This window comes from Xiphophorus maculatus, chromosome 11 (genome assembly GCF_002775205.1).
Source record: "Xiphophorus maculatus strain JP 163 A chromosome 11, X_maculatus-5.0-male, whole genome shotgun sequence".
NCBI classification, from domain to species: Eukaryota; Metazoa; Chordata; class Actinopteri; order Cyprinodontiformes; family Poeciliidae; genus Xiphophorus; species Xiphophorus maculatus.
Genome location: NC_036453.1, coordinates 3,201,452 through 3,222,130, shown reverse-complemented (window position 1 = coordinate 3,222,130; position 20,679 = coordinate 3,201,452). Strand labels below are relative to the sequence as shown.

At 41.5% G+C, this 20,679-nt stretch overlaps 1 protein-coding gene across 4 annotated transcripts in view; it reads right to left on the bottom strand.

Annotated features, from left to right (window-relative positions):
- cux2 (cut like homeobox 2) overlaps positions 1-15,753 on the bottom strand; it is a 131,128-nt gene extending 115,375 nt beyond the window's left edge. For 3 of the 4 annotated variants that reach the window (XM_023342649.1, XM_023342650.1, XM_023342651.1), the window contains exon 1: positions 15,462-15,753. In XM_023342649.1, the coding sequence (XP_023198417.1) occupies positions 15,462-15,524 (63 nt within the window). In that variant the 5' untranslated portion in view covers positions 15,525-15,753. Of the gene's footprint in view, positions 1-14,730; positions 15,420-15,461 lie in introns of those variants that run through there. The other variant, XM_023342652.1, reaches the window with a different exon arrangement.
- Between the last annotated feature and the right edge of the window lie 4,926 nt (positions 15,754-20,679).

Here is a 20,679-nt window from a genome sequence, read left to right as displayed (position 1 = left end):
GCAATGTTTAGCTAAACCTGCTGTCCTACGTAGGCAGGGAGATTCCCCAGAGGGCTGAACAATCAGACAATTTCGAGATCATGAAGCATTAAACCAATCCCGGCAGGGTACACTAATTAAACAGCCGAGCCCGGCACAGCCAACCAATCCCCACAGAGCAATTAAATCCATCCCCTCTAAAACACTATGGAACCTGTCTGGGGAAAACTGCCGAGAAGTGAGAGAGAGCGAGAAAAGAGGCAGAGATGCTGTGAGGAGAGAGGAAAGGGGGAGGGAGGAAAATATCATAAAACTCATCTGGAAAAAAAGGAAAAAAAACTATAAGGAGGAATGCAGCAGGAGCCTAACAAGGGAAATTGAAAAAGGAAAGGATCTCAAATCGCTTCTTTTGTTCTTCACTGTTTTTTCCCCCTTTCCACTGACGTTCAAAATGCCTCTCGGCTGAGGAGACGGGGCGAGCGCGACCGCGTTCCAATTCAAAAAAACGGTGACCCTGACGCCATCAAACGTTGCATATTTAATTACGACTACAAGGTCCGGAAAGCCCTCTGGAGGCCGAGCGCAGACGGAATAGCCTCAAGGCCGATATTACACACCAGCAGAGCTGTTAACACAGTTGCAAACCCTGATCAATACCCCGATTCCCTCCCTTACCGAAGTAAATGAACAGGTGACAATGGCGGCGTGACATCACTGGGCTTTTTCAGGGTGCAACAGCGCACAATAAACTGGACCACAGGGGATAATGGAGTCCAGGTACATCTGATTTAGAGGTTTACCGGGGCTCCTGTACACTAGGATAAGGTTGTGAAATAGTACTGTCACGCTCACAGATTTCTTCAGTGTTTGTTGTTAAATGTAAGCGTTAAACATTTTTAATATTAGATGAAGATTACCCAATTAAATGTAAAAATATCAAGTAGGTTTCAGTTTATTTATTACAACACCCAAGCCAACCTTTCCATATAAGTATATGAAAAAGTAAAGAGTTTGAGTTTCTGTTTTGACACAAAAGGGAATTTTGCAACGAATTGTTGTTGCCCATCTACCAGAGTACAGAGAAAATATTCTGAAAAAATACAGGTGTGAATATAAAGATACACTATACTGCCACAAGTATTTGCTCACCGATCCAAATTATGGGAATCAGGTGTTTCGATCACTTCCCATGGCCACAGGTGTATAAAATTAAGCACCATTTCATAAATGTTTTTAAAAACATTTGTGAAAGAATAGCTCGCTCTCAGGAGCTCAGCGAATTCCAGCGTGGATCTGTGACAGGGCGCCACCTGTGCTACAAATCCAGTCGTGAAATTTCCACGCTCCTAATTATTCCAATTATTCTAAGAAACCGAAAGTGTTTGGGAACGACAGTGACTCAGTCACAAAGTGGTAGCCCACGTCAACTGACAGAGCCGGGTGAGCGGATGCTGAAGTGCACAGTGAGAAGAGGTCGCCAACTTTCTGCAGAGTCGATCACTGCAGACCTCCAGACTCCATGTGGCCTTCGGATCGGCTCAGGAACAGCGTGCAGAGGGCTTCGTGGAATGGGTTTCCATGTTGGAGCAGCTGCATCCTATCCAGACATCACGTTTCATTCTTAACAGGAAGTCATGGTTGTTTTAAAGCAATCCAATTGGCTGACATAGGCTACACTGCCCTCTATGGGTTTGGCAAGTTTAAAACAGCATTCAGGGGTGGAGTTTTAAAGCTGTCCAGTAAAAGTCGGGACTTCAATCCAATTCAGATGTGTTCATGCTAGTGAGCTCTTCTCTTTTCTACAAAGCAGAACGGGGCAAAAACCCGTCATAGCAATGTGAAAAAAAGAAAACCCTGTGACCATAGGCTGGCACAAGCAGTTATGTACAGGGAACAAATACTTTTTCACTTGAACCCAGGTTGCTTTGCTTTTGTTCCCCCACAAGGTTAATAAAAACATTCATATAAATCTCCAGGTTATCTATGTCTGTTATTAAAATAGTCTACAGAAAACCTGCTAAGTTCTATGGTAGGCATGCTAGGGCAGTCCACCATCGGTCCATGTTTCTGTGTTAAAATATGTTAAAGGGTACAAAAATTTGGAGGTGCACAAGCAGGCGTCTGAATTTGTAACTAAATAGCGTGCGAGGCTAACAGGCAGGCCCAGTATAAACCTAGCTCAATCCGTCTTTACTGTCACTGTTACTAGCGTAAAGAAAACACTATTTAAAATAAACAAACAACGCTTAGCCTGGTGGGAAGGCAAGTAAAAAACCTGGTGGGCCGCCAGACTGAAAACACACGGGGGGGGAAACCCTGGTGTAATGATTTCAAACATCTATCTGTGACAACAGAAGAAATCTTTAAGGGGGCAAATACTTTTTTTCACAGCACTTTGTAATTGCTCACATTAATTTTGGAGACTAAATAAATAAACAGACCTTTGTTAAATAAAATAAGTTGGTTAGGTAAATTCTTCACCTTATTTCCCCGGAGAGGCTCAGACAAAGTGCGTTTTCGCGGCGCTCAAGATGAGCCGCGAACACCAAAAAGGTGGAGGTGGTGGTGGTGGTGGTGGTGGTGGAGGGGGGAGATTTGAGCGGGAGCGACTGCAGACCGGAGGTGAGGACAGGGAGACAGACTTGCTCTTATCTCCCCCCGACTGAGGCGGTGTATAAATCACAGGGCCCAGTTTCATGTCTCCACTTCCTGTACCTCTCCATTAAAAATGATAAACTGTACCTCTTGAAGCAACTCTGCTTGCTTCGGGGGTCCCAGTCTGCATCTTTCCCGGAGAAGAAGCAAGATTCCAACCCCCTCCCATTGTTGGAGATGAATAAGAGAGTAATTAACTGTGTGTGTGTGGGGGGTGGGGGGGGTAGCAGCTGCACAAAGACAACAACCCTGATCCATCTACCTTTGCTATAACACACCTTTCATATTATTTTGATAAATAAGAGTATATCTGCTTAGTAATAACAAATGCTGGTTTAATACTCAAAAGACCACCGAGAGCCCCCCCTCCCCCACACGTTTCTGGGGTCTTCCCTCTTCCGACTTAAATGAGGACAAATGGGTCATACAAACCGGCGAGATGCGCAAGATTGTTATATTCCTTCTTGTCCGGTAAACACTCTGTGCAGAAGCACATAATGAGAGCAGCGGAGATCCCCGGAGACAACATGGAGGAGGTTAGTGAAACACTGATCTGGTGAGCACCCTGCACTCTGTGGTGCTAACCCCACATGACGACCGGCGCCTACACAACAGGAAGGACAACAATATGTACAGGGATATTGTACATCCCTCTGTACAATATTTCCTCGCCACAATATTTCTAGTCCCAGTGAAGTCTGTGTGTGCAAAGCATTGTCCATTCACTGCCAGCATGTGACTTTGATGAAAAAGCTAATTTTCATGGTTTTACATGACCCTGTTCTGAAGCTCTTATTTTGAACTACAGAAGGAAGCGGTTTTTCATTTGCTCACAGAATGCGTTGAAGCTATATTTAAAGAGGCAGGATTACGTGTTTTTCATGCACATAGTGTCACTTTATAGCACAATCAAGTAACCATGTTTACTTCAGTTGTTTAAAAAAATGAAATACATGTATCAAAAATGACAAAAGAAGTTGTACTTTGTAATTTAACACCTTGTAAATTGGGCGTCTGTCACTTTAAAAACTCCTCTTTCTGAAACTCCGCTTTCAGGAAGTCATAACAACATAGCTCCTCCATTAAACCTTTAACAACGTTTTTACCAGTGTTTCACTGAAAAGTAGCTCATATAATGAGCTCAGTTGATGCAAAGTTCCACCAGGTATTTGCTAATTGCTGCTGACTAGTCTGAAGGAGCTGAGTGGGCGAGTCACAGGAGAGAGTTGCTCTGTGAAGCGAAAGTTTTGATGCTTGGAAACTGCAGCTCTGAGAAAGAGCTTTGTCCTCGAAGGCATAGCTGGTCCATCCAGGTGTTTTGCACAGCTGATCGGTTGCCATGGAGATTAAAGGATTTCTCAAACATGCATAATTTGACACATGCATCATCGACAGCACTAAGGCCCTCCTCATGGCTCTGATTGGTTGTTTTTGATCTAGTGGTGTAACTCTGCAGCTAGCACTGGTAGCACTGGGCAGAGATTGTTTCACATATTATGCATCACAACATGGTGACAATTTTAACAAATTTATAAAAAATAAAATACATTTTTATAAATGTTACAAACTGCAACTTCAAGCTGCTAAATGACAAATCTGCAGAAGGTGCCAATTTATTATTATTATTTTTACTAATTAATCATCAGAATAATTAACAAATCAAAAACTTAATAGTCTGTAATCATTGCAGAAAATTCTGACTAGGGCTGCAAGTATGATTTATTTTAGTAAAGTTTCCACACTGTGTTTGGTATATGTTTTTATGTTACCTCAATGCACCATAAAGTATATTTATTTGAAATTCCAACATACAATCCCTATACAATGACAAAGATTTATCTTTAAGAGAACCAAAAAGAGAAAAAAAGATTCCAAGCTTCCTCAAAAATACTCGTGTCACAATCTTGTGACACTTTTAATTGGGCTGAATGGCTATACTCCTAAAAGGCATGCAGTTATTTTTATTATTGACAAAAATACATTTGAGTAAAATACAATGAACCTCTGCCAAATCCAACTGAGGCGTATCAGGTGGAGAGACCGGGAGACGCAGGGTTGTAGGATTCATAGCAAGTCTAGTAAACTGAACAAGACAGAAAAAAAACCCCCGGTGCACTCAATACGTCTGCTGTGGCGTCAGACGGTGAAAACAAATGAAGCCAAGGCCGCGGTGGCGAACGCAGCTCAATATGGACTTACTGGGCAGGGGGACTGGGCTGTCAGCGGGGAGAGAGGACACAGCTTTACACCCATGCCGATGAGCTATTACCTCCCCCCTCCTGATGCTTCCGCCTGCCTCAGCACGGGGAAGAAGAGGCCGCCTCGCCGCCACGGAGCCATCCTCCAGCACACTAATGTGTCCCTGAAGTTTTGTTAAAGCTGGTTATTTACTCCTGCAAAGCAATGGCTGCAGCCTTGGGGCGGCAGCATGGAGAACACGCCGTTATGAAAAATCTGCCGTCTTTTGCTATGAAGCACTGTCAACTTTCGGGGGGGTGGCCTGTTAAACGTGGAAAGCATAGAGGTTTTTTTGTTGGGTTTTTTTCCCCGCACCTCTAGTGAGCTACATTAGGAAAGGAATAGAGAAGCGAGCTTCTAAACCAGAAAAATTCAGCCCAACAGAAGGATTAATGTGAAACATAAGGGAGGTTTACTGACAGTAGTTTTTGGCAACCCTTGGCCACAGCAGTTTGGGATCAATACTAACAAGGCATAGGTCCAAATCCTGGCTATATTTCCAGCTCTTCTGCATTATATAAATGGATACTTACTCACCTCTGGTTGCAAAGGACCACCATTTGTTTTCCAATGAAATTACTCTGGGTTTTTCTAATGATCCAGATCTATAATGCTGATACTATACGATAAAGAAACGCCTTCTTTTTTTTGGTAGTGAATGTGAATGAAATATGCCTGATGGTCTTCACATATTGCTACTGCTGACCTGGCCAACATGGAAGCACAGCTTCCCACACACAGATGTAGTTTTCTTTACAGCAGACAAGGGGGCGATAAAGTGCCGGTTTGTTATGCGTCTACGCCGAAAGAAAGATGAAGAAAAGACGAGAGTAGCTTCTTACTAGGAAAGCAGCTTTAAAGCTGAAGTATGTAACTTTTATAAAAAAGGTTTGTTTTTTTTTTTTAATCTTATTTTTTAACACATTTAAGTTGTGACAGTATTTATGAGATAAACTGTTGGAGAAAACATTTGAGCTCCACCTCCTTGCTCGGTCCTACTGCCTTCTACAGAAATGCACAGCTCCCGGCCAGAAACAACCAATCAGAGCCAAGAGGGTGTTACCGCTGTCAATCACAACCGTGTACGTGCTGCTAAGTTTGCTAGTGGTGGAGGAGCTACTTACTGCTCAGAAAAACTGTTTATCCACCATCATCAGTGGCTTTGCTTACTGGCCTATCATTCACAGTCGTGAAGAGCTGCAGCTGTCCTTTTTCAGAGATTATCTCTTTCATATTAAACTGTCAGAACATAGTAATAATTTTAACAAATATGTAACAAAAAAACATTTTTATGAAAGTCACCTTCTCTAATTTTCAGGAAGTTTTGGGAGGAAAACTCTCCAAATTTAGAAAAGGCCTGCTCTTCCCACAGCTGTATTGCTCCTTTCCTTTCTTCTTCAGATCTAACTTACATTTTTCTTTTACTGCTGTGTGTTTTTAAATGGGAGTATCAGCGCTATCTGTTAGCTCACTGTTAGCTCAGTCTCAAAAATCAGAAGTTCAAATGGACATGTGAGACTGCTACAGATGACTGTACGTAAAGCACACAGTTAGTTAAGTGGACAGTCGAGCAAACTGGAGGACTACGGATCTACTCTAAAGAGAAAAAAATAAGTATAAAAGCCACAGTGGGGTCCAACTGACAATGTTAATGCATTATAGTCACTGGTTTAGCTTAGAATCTTCCAGAAACTGAGATCTTTGACTGGACTCCCGTCCTGAACCCTCTCTATTGTCCAAGATGGAACCAGCAACTAAATAACTGTGAAATTGACAACATAGGTTTTCAAAATTCAGCAAAAACTATTGTAGTGTAATACAGTTAAACTCCATAAATTAGAATACATGTTTTGATAAGGATAGTCTGTCAGATTAAAAGTACCTTTTGAAAATAGAAACTTTCAATCATGTAGTAAACATGCTTCTCATAACGCCCACGTTTCCGTATTAAAGGTTTTATTGGTCTGATGTAATATTCCAACCTTCTGAGTTAGTGTTTTCTATAGATGTATGCAGAAAATCCTCATAATTAACTAATTACTGTTACTAAATAGAACGTGTTTTCCTTGGTGAATTCAGTTACTGACATAAAGGAACTTTTCTATAATATTCTAATGTGTTGAATGTGGCTGTTCTCTGAGCTTTCAACCTTAGACAGATGAAACAAAAAAAATAATAATTTCTACAGTTCTTTGAAAGAAAAGCCCTCAGGCGTACGGGTACCTTTGGTCAAAATGTGCCAAATTTAAACTTTGTTTTAATTTAGTAGGAAATGGCTCAAGGCTTTTTTTTTTTTTGCTTGATTAGTGGTGAACTCAGTAAAGCTATATCTGGATACAAGCCTTTAGTAAGTACAGCTAAATAAAGCTGCCTCTTGTTTTGGGCTCTACAGTTTCTGCTCTAGAATTAGTAATTTATTTTAAAAAATTCTCTCATCTGTTCAGTAACTGGAATGTATTTTTGTTTTATGTTTTCAAAAGTTAAACGATCCTAAACTTAGACATCCTGGTTGGAAGGCATAATATTTGTGAGCCTGGAAATTTTTTACAACTCTAAACCTTGGAAAGAAAAAGTTTTTTATGTAAACTCATATATTATACATAATATACAGGCGGAGTAGAATTAAATGAGCATTTGCTTCTTCCCACTCCCTTTCCGATTTGTTATTATTACTTCTTTTCATTCATGTTATTACTTATTTTTGGGTTAGTTCACTTTAAAATATGCATTTTGTTTTGTTTGCTTCCATGAGAGAAATAACATCAATACATTAAAAAAAAAAATCTAATTATTTGATTTTGTGATGGTGGAACAATCTAAACAGTAAGTTTAAAGAATAAAAATAAAAAAGTAAAGAAACTTTTACAATATGACAGAAGCAAACTTTAACATAGCAGTTTAAAAGCACATATTGGACCAATGAGCAGCAGCTCCTGAGCATCCTGTAGCCACGAAGCAGGAGCACAAGCACAGCAAAATGATAGGATAGGTATGGAAATCTAGTTGAAGGAAGGTCAAAGTGATTAAGCTGACATTAATGACAGGCCTAGTCTTCCTGTGAGAATGCTCGCCGCGGCTGTCTCTAAACCCATTTGTCATTCTGCTTCCAACGCCAAAGCATCTGCTTTGAAGTCTCTACCACTAATGCTACGCGGAGAGGTTAAACAGCTTAATGCTCGACTCCGTCTCACTCCTCTCACTCTCTAATGTTCCAGCCGTTTTATGCATCCACGGCCACGGCTGCTGGATTCCACGTCTCAATTTGCCCCGGATCGTCCTGCAGGAGCAGCCCTTCTCCCCCGTTTGCTCAGTTGTCAGGAAAAGATGGACAATGAGAAACACGCTGCCCCCCCGTGAGATGATGTTTAGATTAGGGCCTTGCAAAAGTGCTCACACCTTGAACTTTTTCACATTTTGTCGCAATACGGGTACAAACTGGAGCTGCGGCTAACGATTATTTGAGTCATCAATTATTCTGATTGGTTGTATTTTTTTTTTTTAAATTGACACATTCTGCAGATTTTTCATTTGATCATGTACGGCTCTTCTTTTTTTTTTACACAATATCAGAAATGCAATAAAAGATCAAAGTAAGCAAATAATTCAATTAATTTTTTAAGAAAATAAACATTTTATTGCCTGAAATGTAGCAAGACAGCATTCCTTTAGTGTACACTTGATCATTTGTAGCGCAGGATGCATCTGCAGCTATAAAAGTACTTTCTGTTTACTGTTTTTGTGAATTAATAACTGGATAGCAAAAGGTGCGTAGTAGAAGTTTTTGGTTTTTTTTACATTATTTCAACCAGGTGAAGCTAAAACTTTCCCAGTGGAAGACTTCTGGATAAAACATATTTACAGACAAACAATGTTTTTCATCTTAAATCCAAAATGTATATTTTTGTACAGTTTTGGTTTAATCACTTCTTCTTTCAGCAGATGTCCGTTTTTAGAGTCTGTATACTCCAGTTCACGATTAACCAATTGCTAAATTAGCTGACAGTTATTTCGACTATCAATTAATCACCGTTAAGTCGATTAATCGTTTCAGCCCTAGTACAAAACTAACATTTTACTTTTTGAGACAACTAGCGCTGCACATCACACTGAATCTCAAATTCGCTGCAACGCAGACGGCTACAGGAGATCAGTCCTGCCCACGTTCATCACCATCTACAATAACTCTGAAGGATTTTGAGTTAACAGGAGTTACAGCAACATTTGATTTCCCTTTGGGATCAATAAAGTACTTTTGAATTTGTCAATTACGGTGGTGGCAGCCTGACGATGTGCCTTCAACCCTGATAAAACCCAGAGAACTTTCTATACGGATTCCAGTCAGCGGGTGCACAAGCTGGTAGAGAGAAATGCATCCCACACTTTTCAGATTTCCCCCCATTCAAATATACACGACGCCTTACATGTACTTTGAAGTTTGTGGTTGTCAAGTTGCGGAAAAGGTTTCATACTTTTGCAAGGCGTGTTGCAGTTTCTGCACTTAATCACATCCCCTTATCTGCCTTATTTAAATAACCTGACAACAGAAGTATACAAAAACAGATAATGAGCCAACACGTGTAGGGGTCATCTTTAAAGCTTCTCCATAATCGCTCACAGCATAGAAATAAAATGACAGTTATTATGATAAATAAAACAGGATCTGAGAGACAGCGGACTCCTTTGCTCTCCAGCAGAATGAGATTAGACTGATGCATGTGACATTAACAATATCAGCAAACAAATATATGAAAGCATGAATGAAAGGGAAACAGAGAGCGATTTTCATAGCCAATTTGAGATTGCAATGTGTGCCTGTGTGTGTGTGTGTGTGTGTAGGCGTGTAGGTGCGTGTGTGTGTGCGTGTAGGAGAGATTTCTGGCAAACAGCACACAGAGCAGGCTGGCAGCGGAGGCAGCGAGGCTCACAGGCTGCAAAGCAATTTCACTGTTTGGCAATACTGTTGTCTCTGTGTGTGGATTAGAGCTGACACCAGAGCAACTGAGTCATGCTAAATGTAGTACAATCACAAGCTTTTTGTTCCTGATCTGAAAAACCTTCGCGCTGCCTCGCAGATTCATGAAAGAGAGGCTGGAGACCGGGCCGCGGAAGACGGGAAGCGAACAAGTGGAGCGTTATTTCGCCATACGAGCGCGGCGTTGCGACAAGGACAAAAAACAAAAAAAGGAGCAATTTTTCAGGAAGGGTGGCCAGTCAGGCCAAAGTTTTTAAGAGGGAACAATCGAGTCTCTCCTTTGACTAAATCCTTGAAAATCCTTGATGTTTGACTTCATAAAAAGGGAGTTACATTCCCGTAAAGCCGCACAGATCAAACCCTATTTTGAGTTTTACTCGGCCAGTCCTCCTCGTGACCTCGCAGGCCAGAACTCCTCCCGCAGTTCTAACCTCTCTCTCTCCAGGTACATCGCCGGTTGGCGAGTTGTCTCCGGGCCAGGCAGGACCTGGCAGCGCAGACCCTGACCCGTCCTTTTCACGCTCGCCCACGGAAATGCCATCTGGCTGGTGTGAATGATTACCACAGCAACGGCCGGGCGACCTGCAGCCAGCGGGAACCAAGGTCACTCCACCTCAGCGCTTCGCACTTTCCCTGCCCTCCTTTTCATCAGCCCTGCAGGTGAATTATTCATCCTGTGCAACTCAGGGGCACAAATCCACTGCACAAACACTCAAAAAAAAGAAAAGGGAAAAAAAAGTGCACACTCAGTTTGCTGATATAATAACTTGTAATGAGAAAATAAACGCTCCGGTGTGAGCCGCGAGGATGAATAGCTCGCAGATGGCCGCGGATGTAGTGAGAACGCCGCTCTGTACGGGGGCAGGGGGAAGGTGAGACAGCTGCGGCGACAACTGGCTCCGACCATGACTGAATGAGAAATAAGTGCTTTAATTGATTTCTGACACGTGTAGCAGAAGGTGTCACATTTGAGATACGGGCGTGTTTACAACCAGAAGCCTGCAAGTTGACTTTTCAAGAGCCGCAGCGAGTCGAGTTTAAACAAGCGTGTCTGTTATAGGAAGGAACGTGAAGTGTTTAAGCGCTTCAAGCATTCACACGGGCCCATTCACGTCAGTCCGCTTTGATCAACCTATAGTTTGCTTGCCCAGAAAGTCTGTTTTCTTTGGAGAGGTGTAAATGTGTGACTGAACTCTGATGTGGACCAACAAAAGTGAGCTCTGGTCTTAGAGCTGACTTAGAACTGAGTCATGCTAAATGTAGTACAATCACAAGCTTTTTGTTCCTGATCTGGAAAACCTTCGCGCCGCCACGGAGGTTTATCAAAGAGAGGCTGGAGACCAAGTCTGGGTTCAGTCAAAGTGAACTCCGGCACGGTCTGAATGCATATTTGAACGCCAGGCGGACCCCGCTCCAAAAACAGTATGCGGAGTAAAGCGCAGGGCATTCTGGGTAAATACAACCAAAACAAGCGCACAAGTCTAGCGCTGGCGGGAGAAATGTCTTGTGGTCTTTTGCCAAAGACAGAAGACAACTCCTACGACTACTAAAATCAAACACCACTCAATTTTTGCTTGCATTTTGTGAAGGAGGAAGTCGCGCTCATGTCTTCTACGGGCGAGGAGAGGAGCAGGTTTTCAATTAGTCTGGATCATTTGACACAATGTACCGTGAAAGTGAACCGCAGCAGCTGGAAATGAAACAAATGTTGCAACTTTGGTCCCCAACAGAACCAAGTCTACTGGACTACCAGGTGGGAAAAGACATGAATTGAGACACCTGAATCACATAATTAGGTCATTAGCAGAACTCTGTAGCACTGTGTTGGATAAGGAGGTAGTCCAGGCATGTGATTCAGGGGAGTTGGACTTTTAGACAACTCTCCTGTCTTTTAGACGGTCCTGCAACTGTCTAAAAGTTGCAGGACAACATCCTGCAATGACTGCTGATCAACATTTCTTCTTTGGAGTTATTTTGCAAGGTAACTTGGCAAAGATAGCAGGAGCTCAGCTCAAATCCACACAACACGGTATAAAAAAATCACACAGCAGATTAGAGCATTACATCCTAAAACATACCAGGAAACATTTACAGTAAGTCTAGACTCCAGAGTTTTTACCACGGCTTTAAATTAGGGATTTCCTTCATTTTGGGGGATCGGCAATAGGCAGAGATTTGTATTTCAATCCAATCCGTAAAGGTCATTTGAGAGGGTTGACCGATAGCCCCGCCCACCTCCACGTCCCGTCTGCATGTGCGCGGTTAACAATAGTCATGTCCACTGTTGCCAACTTTGAAACTTTGTGACTACATTCAGCAACTTTTCTGACAAAAAAAAAAAACACAAAACGTTACCAACCAAAATCAGAATAATAAAGTGAGTCATTTTAAAGATCTGCGATCGACCAGAAACACCGCTACTTTAAACGCATCGCCAAGTTTTACAGATGAGGGTTAGCTGGACGATTGGCATCGCGTGAGACAAAAACCCAACAGCTTTCTGTCCCAGCTCAGTTCTGGATTTCAAAATCTCGGCAGATTTGACATTTCTAAATCATATTCTGTGAAAAGCAAGAAGGAGAATGAATTGATATGTATATAAAACATGGAGACCATATAAAGGCAGCGAAATTAGTGCCGAAGTAGTACTGTAAACCAGAGTTAGGAATAACTCTTTGTGCCCCATGACTTTCACCGTGCAACATGAGAGAGGTGACGATGCATTCAAATACAGAAGATCCCCATAGTCAACTATAAAAAGAGAAAAACCAAGAAATCTAAAATAAAAATATCAACAAACACAGTAAGTGTTGTTCCAAACTATCCACAGATTTCACTACAATTTACTGCAAACAAAACATATTTTCTGCTATAGCCACAGGGTTACTCCGTTTTCATGCTTTAGCTTTTATTATACCAATTTTTTTTTTTTACTTTCAAGTAATTCGTTTTCAAATATATCCAGTTGACTAGCTTAAGATTCTGCTCAGAGCTTCATAGTCATAATAAAACAAAACAGAGATGTACCTATTAATCAGAGGTGGAAATCTGACTAATTCTTCCCTGACCACCTCTAATCAGGTCGCCAGATAATCATTTCAAATATCCTGTATCCATTAAATGCATCAAAACTATAAACTCCCATCATTTTCAGGTTATAAACACATCAGCTATAGATAATCATCAGATCATAATTTAGGACACGTTTTGTTGCATAGATTGGGAAAATCTGAATTTAAAACTATGACCCTTACCAAAGAATCTGCTGCATTTATTTTTGTTTTCTATGCATTACAGCCCTTTCAAAAACATGTCAATGTCGATCAGAAAAGGCTATCCACCTTTTACCTAATCATCAATCAGGAAAAGATTCATCCATACGATAGCATTCATGCCTTCAGACTAGATTTTTACCACTTCAAGTGATTTCAAAATCATTTTTATATCAGAATTTAGGTTAAGTACTTTGAACACAAACGACAGGTCTTCCATTTCTATTTTCATGACGCTGGTTCAGACTGCCTGGAACGATAGTTCAGATTTAGCTCCAGGGCTTCTGAGGCAGATTTCATATTACTAACATCTAGAAACCTTTCCTGTGAAACCAGACGAAGCAGGCATTACAACTAGAAGACATGAAAATGCACTACAAAAAGGGATTTTGGAGGGTATTCGATATTAGTCACAATATTGACATTTTATTCAAGCATATTGGTTTGTAAATGGTTAAAAGCTAACATTATTTTCGATGAGATCCTACCTTAATATTCTAATTTGGATTTAGCTGAACAGGTTTGTTCAGTGTGTCTAATACTTTTGTTCACCATGTGTGGTGAGGAGGCAGTGAGGCGCATACGTTTATACCTGCTACATTATGAATAAACATCAACCTATGGTAGAAGCTGAGAATTGGCATACTTAAGGTTGAGTACGTTTCTATGTTGGAGCAAGAGTAAACATTTGCACCCATTTTTTATCTTTAGCTTAGCAATAGCGCTAACGTTAATAATTAAACTTCAGTGAACGTCACCTCGGTAGATTAGATTTAATCATTCCAGTAAGGTTTCTGGTAGATTAGATTTAATCATTCCAGTAAGGTTTCTTATCTATATCTTGGTCAAATTTAATTTTGTTTCTTTTCAACTTGGGATAACAGACCAAATCACCAAAATTTTTCTAATTTGTTCAAATTTATGCAGGTCTTATTTTAACTGTCTTTGAGCTCTTAAAGTTACACACATTCTAATATGAAATACTGTCAAAATCTTCCAAAGTATACTGTACTCAAATTGCCTCAGAATATTTGTTGGCTAAACCCTAACAGTTTGTTTTATTAGTGTACACCGCAACAATAGCAGCTCCTCCATCCCCGCCCCCGGCCCTGTGGCTCTATCTCAGGCCGGAGGAGAGGAAGGTCCAGCCAGCGGCACCAGCACAGCCCGACCCACCGAGGACAGAGAGCCACCGGGTCTCATGTCTGCTCCTCGGTCTGGTTTTTCCGCGGGAGCCGGGCGGGACTGCCTCGCTGTTGTCATTTCTCATGTTACAGAACATCAATCAGCCGGCAGAGACGGTGCCCTTGCGCCGGCTGAGGCTGATTTACAAACATTAGCGGGGAATACAATTACACAGCCCCCACCGCCAACCACCACCACCACCACCACCACCCTAGCCTGGCCGAGCAGAGCAGCCCTTATGCGGCTGGAGGAGAGGAGAGAGGTGGACCCCGACAACAGCGGATACAACCATCCAGCCCGTCAGCGCCGTGGTTTATAAAGCCAACTTTGAGCTGGGTGGCTGAAGCTACAGCAGGCTACACGGGGCGCATATGATGCTGTCACACAGAGGAGGCTAAATGACGGCTGTGATACAAACAAAGTGCTCACCTGCCACAGTCTCCACGCCATTATTCAGAGACATTCTGCTGCCAGCTACCACGCAGTCCGCCGCTCGTGCCTTTACACGCCGAGAAGACGCGATTTAAGACGCCCGTAACGCCGTTTCAATTCAATGATTCTGGGCAGATAAAAGCGTCCGAGCGTTACGACTAGCAGCTACAAAAAAAATAAAAACAAATAAAATAATCAACTTTCCAAATGAGAAATAAAACTTTCTCCGCGGTCCAAAAGCGTAGTAATTAGAACTTAATTCCCCGTAGCTTGCTGGGAGAAGCGACGCTGCGGCCGCCGACACGAGCCGCATAAAACGCGAAGCTGCCTGAGAAAAGTTGCAGCTACGTCCAGGAACAGCGATTCACAGGCGCATTAAAAGTTTCCCTACGCCTAAGTACGGCCGAGCTGGTCTGGGAGGATAAAGAGTACAAAAACATACAACCGGGAGAAAGGAGAGCGCGTGTAAAACAGCAGTGCTGTCCGCGGTGCTGATCCCAGATCGGCGTGGCTAACACTGAGGCTGTGCTGCTCCGCCGGTCGCTCCACCGCTGATCAATGATTGAACTGAACAAAGGCAGAACAGGGATCAATTTCTAATAACTATCAATGCAAACAGCGCCGACTCTCCGCTCGTATTCGCCCGAATCGAGTCAGCGAGCGTCGGGACGCCGTCAGGAGGCATGTCGCTGAAGAAATACGCGGAGAAAGGTGAGAATAGCACTAACCTGGAGCCGCCGTAGATCAAATTTCTTCCAATATTGAAACATCGATCCTACATCGGCGGCCATCTTGGGGGATATTGAGGAGATTTTTTTTCGGCGGCTGCAATAAATATGTGGGCTGGATTCCCCCTCGTTAAACAGCGTTTACGGTCACCGGTCCCACTTTTTTTTCTCTTTTTCTTAAGAAAAGTACTTAATATAAGAGTCCACTGATGAGCTGGCCAAGTCTGCCGGCATTTTTGTTGTCTTTTTTAGAACCAAAAAGAAAAAAAGGAGGGAGGAAGAAAAAAGTAAACTATATTTGTTCGCGTCTTGAAAGAAATAATATATATATATATATTTAAAAAAAAAGCAAAGTGTATCCTCTTCATCCGCAATATTAAATGGACAATCGCTTTCTTTCTTTTCTTTCTTTTTTGCTTTGGCAAAGTTATCAATACTGACGTAAAGCCCGAGCTCGATCAATATGATCTGGAAAAGAGAAGGAGATGATGTGTAGATAAGTTGAGTTCTGGGAAAATAGCCAAGCCTACTTTTTTTTTTCTTACTTCTTTTTTTTCGTCTTCTTCTTCTTCTTCTTGCTGCGTGTTTATTGCAGGAGTACCCGGAACATTACAATTAAGAGACAGAGGGGCAAAACTTGAGAAAGGCTGCACTATCAGTACATGTACTGCTTTGTTATTTGTACATAACTAGAACTACTATTATTTGCGTGTCACTCCGGACATGTTTTTCTGTTAAACTGTTGACATCAGGAAGAAATGTACACACATTTTATACATATGTTGGTATACAACTGCAGGTCTTTGTGACTAATCTATGAATATCTGACATTTGAAAACTGAAACTATGACAGACAGACAGACAGACAGACAGACAGACAGACAGACAGACAGACAGACAGACAGACAGACAGACAGACAGACAGACAGACAGATAGATAGATAGATAGATAGATAGATAGATAGATAGATAGATAGATAGATAGATTCTCACAAAACTGACTCTATCTAACTTAATAAAGCATGAGGGTGCTCTTTTTCTGCTCAGAGTGAGTAATTCCTTTGGTCAAGGAGCATGTGGCTCAGTTCTGCTGCTCCCCCTGCTGACACCACACAGTGAGCAGGTGTCTGCAGCAGGGCAGGGCACAGTTTGATTTCCTTTCATACACATCCTATACATGTGGTTCTCTCAAAGTGAAGGCATTCGTCACACTCAAAGGTTCCAGCAGCCGACAGTCCAGCAGAAGGGCCCTCGCTTCTTTCGCTACCTGAAATCAGCAGCAGATAGAAATTTGTGCATTAATGATTCAAGTAAAAAATAATAATTTTTTTAAAAAATCCTAAAGGTGTTAAAAGTTATTTTTCTTGCCACATATTCAAGCCAAGATATTATTAAAAGTTGTCTCCTGGCTTTGAGGCGGCAGCTAAATTCTTGCATTTGGACAGCGGTGAGGTCGTCCTGTTTTAAGTATTTGCACCCATTGGACGTTTCCGCACGTCGTCCATAACTGCTCACTTTAATAGGCTTCGTTTGGTGTTTATGTGAAAACAGCAGCGCATTACAAACTTCCAGAATATTGCGAAACAGCCGAAACACAGAGTTCCTCTAAATGAAGCCTAAAACCTCCCACTTTGTTTAGAGGTTCCCTGTGATTAGCAGCAACCGGAACATTTGGTTTATATTTGGTTGGTGATTTTTATGATGACATTTGACGAAATGTAATGTTTGTTGCTATATGATTGGTGGCTGAAAAGCCCTTTGAACTGCCTTGTTGCTAAACTCCACATAAAGTTGACCTGACTACCTTTGAGGAGAAAATGTTGTGAGGTATTATTTTTTTATTTTTCAAATAAAAATCCGACAAGTGTGACATCCGTTTCTTGCGTGGCCTCTAAAGGCTTTTCTGCCACGACTCCTGTGTTTGGCTCCATCTTCAGCATCAACTCTAACCAAGTCCTGCAACCACACAGCATGTTGCTCCCACCACTAGAGGTCACCATGTTGGGGTCAAGGTGGCATTTTACCAAAAAATAAATAAATAAATCAAATATGGACAACTCTGTTTTTCTGACTCTGTCTGTCAGAAAAACAGAGTGTCTTCAGTCAGAGGCTTCTTCAAATTCATAACATGAAGCTTACTTAACTCTTTCATTAAATGAGTTACAACATTTCATTTAGTTTTGGGATCAATAAAGTAGTTTTTAATTTGAATTGAATATGCAATGTTGTATTTCACACAGCACTTTTTAGGCCAAAAAAATAAATAAATTAAAAAGCCAAATGTTGATCTAATCTGACCAAATCACTTTGTTTTTGCGTGTTTGCCGGGCTGCATATTTTCTCTAACAAACTTCTGAGGCCTTAACGGAGCATCCGGATTCATGCTGATTAAAAACATTTAAACTCTGTTTATATTTAACTGATTTATGTTGGCCTAATTGATTACACTGGTGTTCATTTGAAGGGTATCAAATAAAAAAATGGGATTAACTTCAAATGTGTACCACACATGTGAAGTGAAGTGAGAAAATAATATTTGAGCACACTATCATCGTAAAGCTTGGCCTGCCATGGATTCTAGACGGCCGCAGAAATTGTTCTGGCGAGCCGTATTTGTCCCGCGAACCTTGAGTTTGACACATGTGCAATAATAACGGATGCATTCACACATGATTCAGTTGCATTGTTAAACATTCACTGAGCAAAACATGCACGTTTATTCTCAATACTTGAAGAGGATTTTTATTTTGAATGGAAGTAGTTACTGTATTACTATTCTCTATGCAGCACAGTTAAAGAGGACTGCTGAAACGACTGAAAGTCGAAATCTGGACACTTCAGCAAGTACACAGACCTACCGGACGTGGGCAAGTGTTTCTCTGAACTAAATCTTTAGTCTTGTCTCTGTGCCCAAAAAGCAGAACCTTTGGCACAGTGGCTGCCCACAGATCAAACGGAGTATTTGTAATCTTAAGACTTTTCCAGACGACAGATAGGAACTCTTTGGCTCTGACTCAACAGGAATAGCGCAGCGCCCCGGGTTAGTGGGAGACCAGGCGGGACGTGAGCTCCCAACCTCCACCGCTGGAAGCTGACGAGTTGTCTGTCTTGCTTCTCTGGATCCTCACTCAACCTTTAGGGATGGGGGGGGGGGATTGCTGAATCTAATTGCCTCAATCATCGCTCTGTTTCTGAACGTAATCGTAGCCTCGTGCTACGATAACGTAGTGCTTTGTTGCCGTCACCAACAAAGCACTACGGGCCTCCTCCAGTAACTTTCTCACCCCATTCAAATTAAAACATACTTACAGGGGAGGGGGGAAACACTTAATCTAAAAAGCAGTGCAAAATCAGGACACAGATGGGAAATTATCCAGGAGCTTTAAAGCCATTGTTTTGATGAGGTCACAGATTTTTAAATGACAGATTTTTGTTTTATTTTATTAGAAAGTGCTGACAGTTTCATACTCAATGAAAAGTCTTACTTGTCCTCTCTGGCAAATAAATCAACACATGCAAAACTGTGAGATTTTGATAAAACCCACTTTTTGAGTGTATGAGTGCACGTCAGAAAGATCTACGCTGCGACAAACTGAGAGCGCGGCTTCATCATTTAGATTCAACTCTGACAGGATCACATCCGTACTGATATAATTTCAATAAACAGCAGCTTTTCCAATTAAATGCCTGGATATTCAAAGCATATTTTTCACATTCACCCACAAAGCTAATGTTTATCTGCGCCTCGATTGCATTCGAGTTAGGAGTGAAAGCTATTAAAAGCTCAAACGTAGTGACAACGCATTCTGACTGAGCCACTGAGGTTCACAAACAAACGAGAACAAAATTCACTGAAAGTCAGACTCAGGCTTGTGAAGCAGTTTGGATGCTGAATGTGGCAGGTTGCTAGCGCTATCTACTGGACAAACTGAGTAAATGACTCCTCATGTAAAAAGACTTGTGAAGCTGCAACCCTACCGAATCAGTTGTGCAATTTAATGCTGAGCGTGTTTCTTATTCTGCCTCTGTTATTTTGTGGAGAGGATTTTTCTTCTGTGATTTGAAGAAAGGATGCTCAAAATGACCAGTTGTATTGAATGTTATTCAGTCCAGCAATGAGTTGATTTTGTTTGGCCCGATATGCCACATTAGGGTTAAAGTCGCTAATGTCACCTCATTCATTAAATAAGTAATAGCGAGGTTAAAATAAGTGTTTCATGGTGGGGAAACATATTTCTTTGAAAACTCTTTCTGTATTTAACAAAGTGATTAAAACCAGATTGGGGTGCAGCAAAGTCAGCTTTTGTGTAAGTCAATCAATCAATCAATCAAATTTTATTTGTATAGCACATTTCAGCAGCAAGGCATTTCAAAGTGCTTTACCTCATTACAAACACAGAATCACAATGCAACATAGAATCAATCATTAAGTCAAGTTACATCAATAAATTTGTAATTGATTACATTTCAAATTCAATTCTAAACAGGTGGGTTTTCAGCTGAGATTTAAAAGAAGTCAGTGTTTCAGCTGTTTTACAGTTTTCTGGAAGTTTGTTCCAAATTTGTGGTGCATAGATGCTGAAAGCTGCTTCTCCTCATTTGGTTCTGGTTCTGGGGATGCAGAGCAGAACCAGAACCAGAACCTGAGAGGTCTGGAAGGTTGATACAACAACAGCAGATCTTTAATGTATTGTGGTGCTAAGCCATTCAGTGATTTATAAACTAACAACAGTATTTTAAAGTCTATTCTTTGAGCTACAGGGAGCCAGTGGAGGGACTTTAAAACTGGTGTTATGTGCTCTATCTTCCTGGTTTTAGTGAGAACGCCAGCAGCAGCATTCTGGATCAGCTGCAGCTGTTTGATTGATTTGTTGGACAGACCTGTGAAGACGCTGTTGCAATAATCAATGCGACTGAAGATGAACGCATGGATGAGTTTCTCTAGATCTGGCTGAGACATTAGTCCTTTAATCCTGGAAATGTTCTTCAGGTGATAGAAGGCCGACTTTGTAACTGTCTTTATGTGGCTCTGGAGGCTCAGGTCAGAGTCCATCACTACTCCCAGGTTTCGGGCTAATCGCTGGTTTTCAGTTGTAATAACTGAAGCTGTGCATTGACTCTAGATCTATAACTCTAGATCGTTCCTCTTTAGGTCCAAAAATAATAACTTCAGTTTTGTTTCTGTTCAGCTGGAGAAAGCTTTGGCACATCCACACAT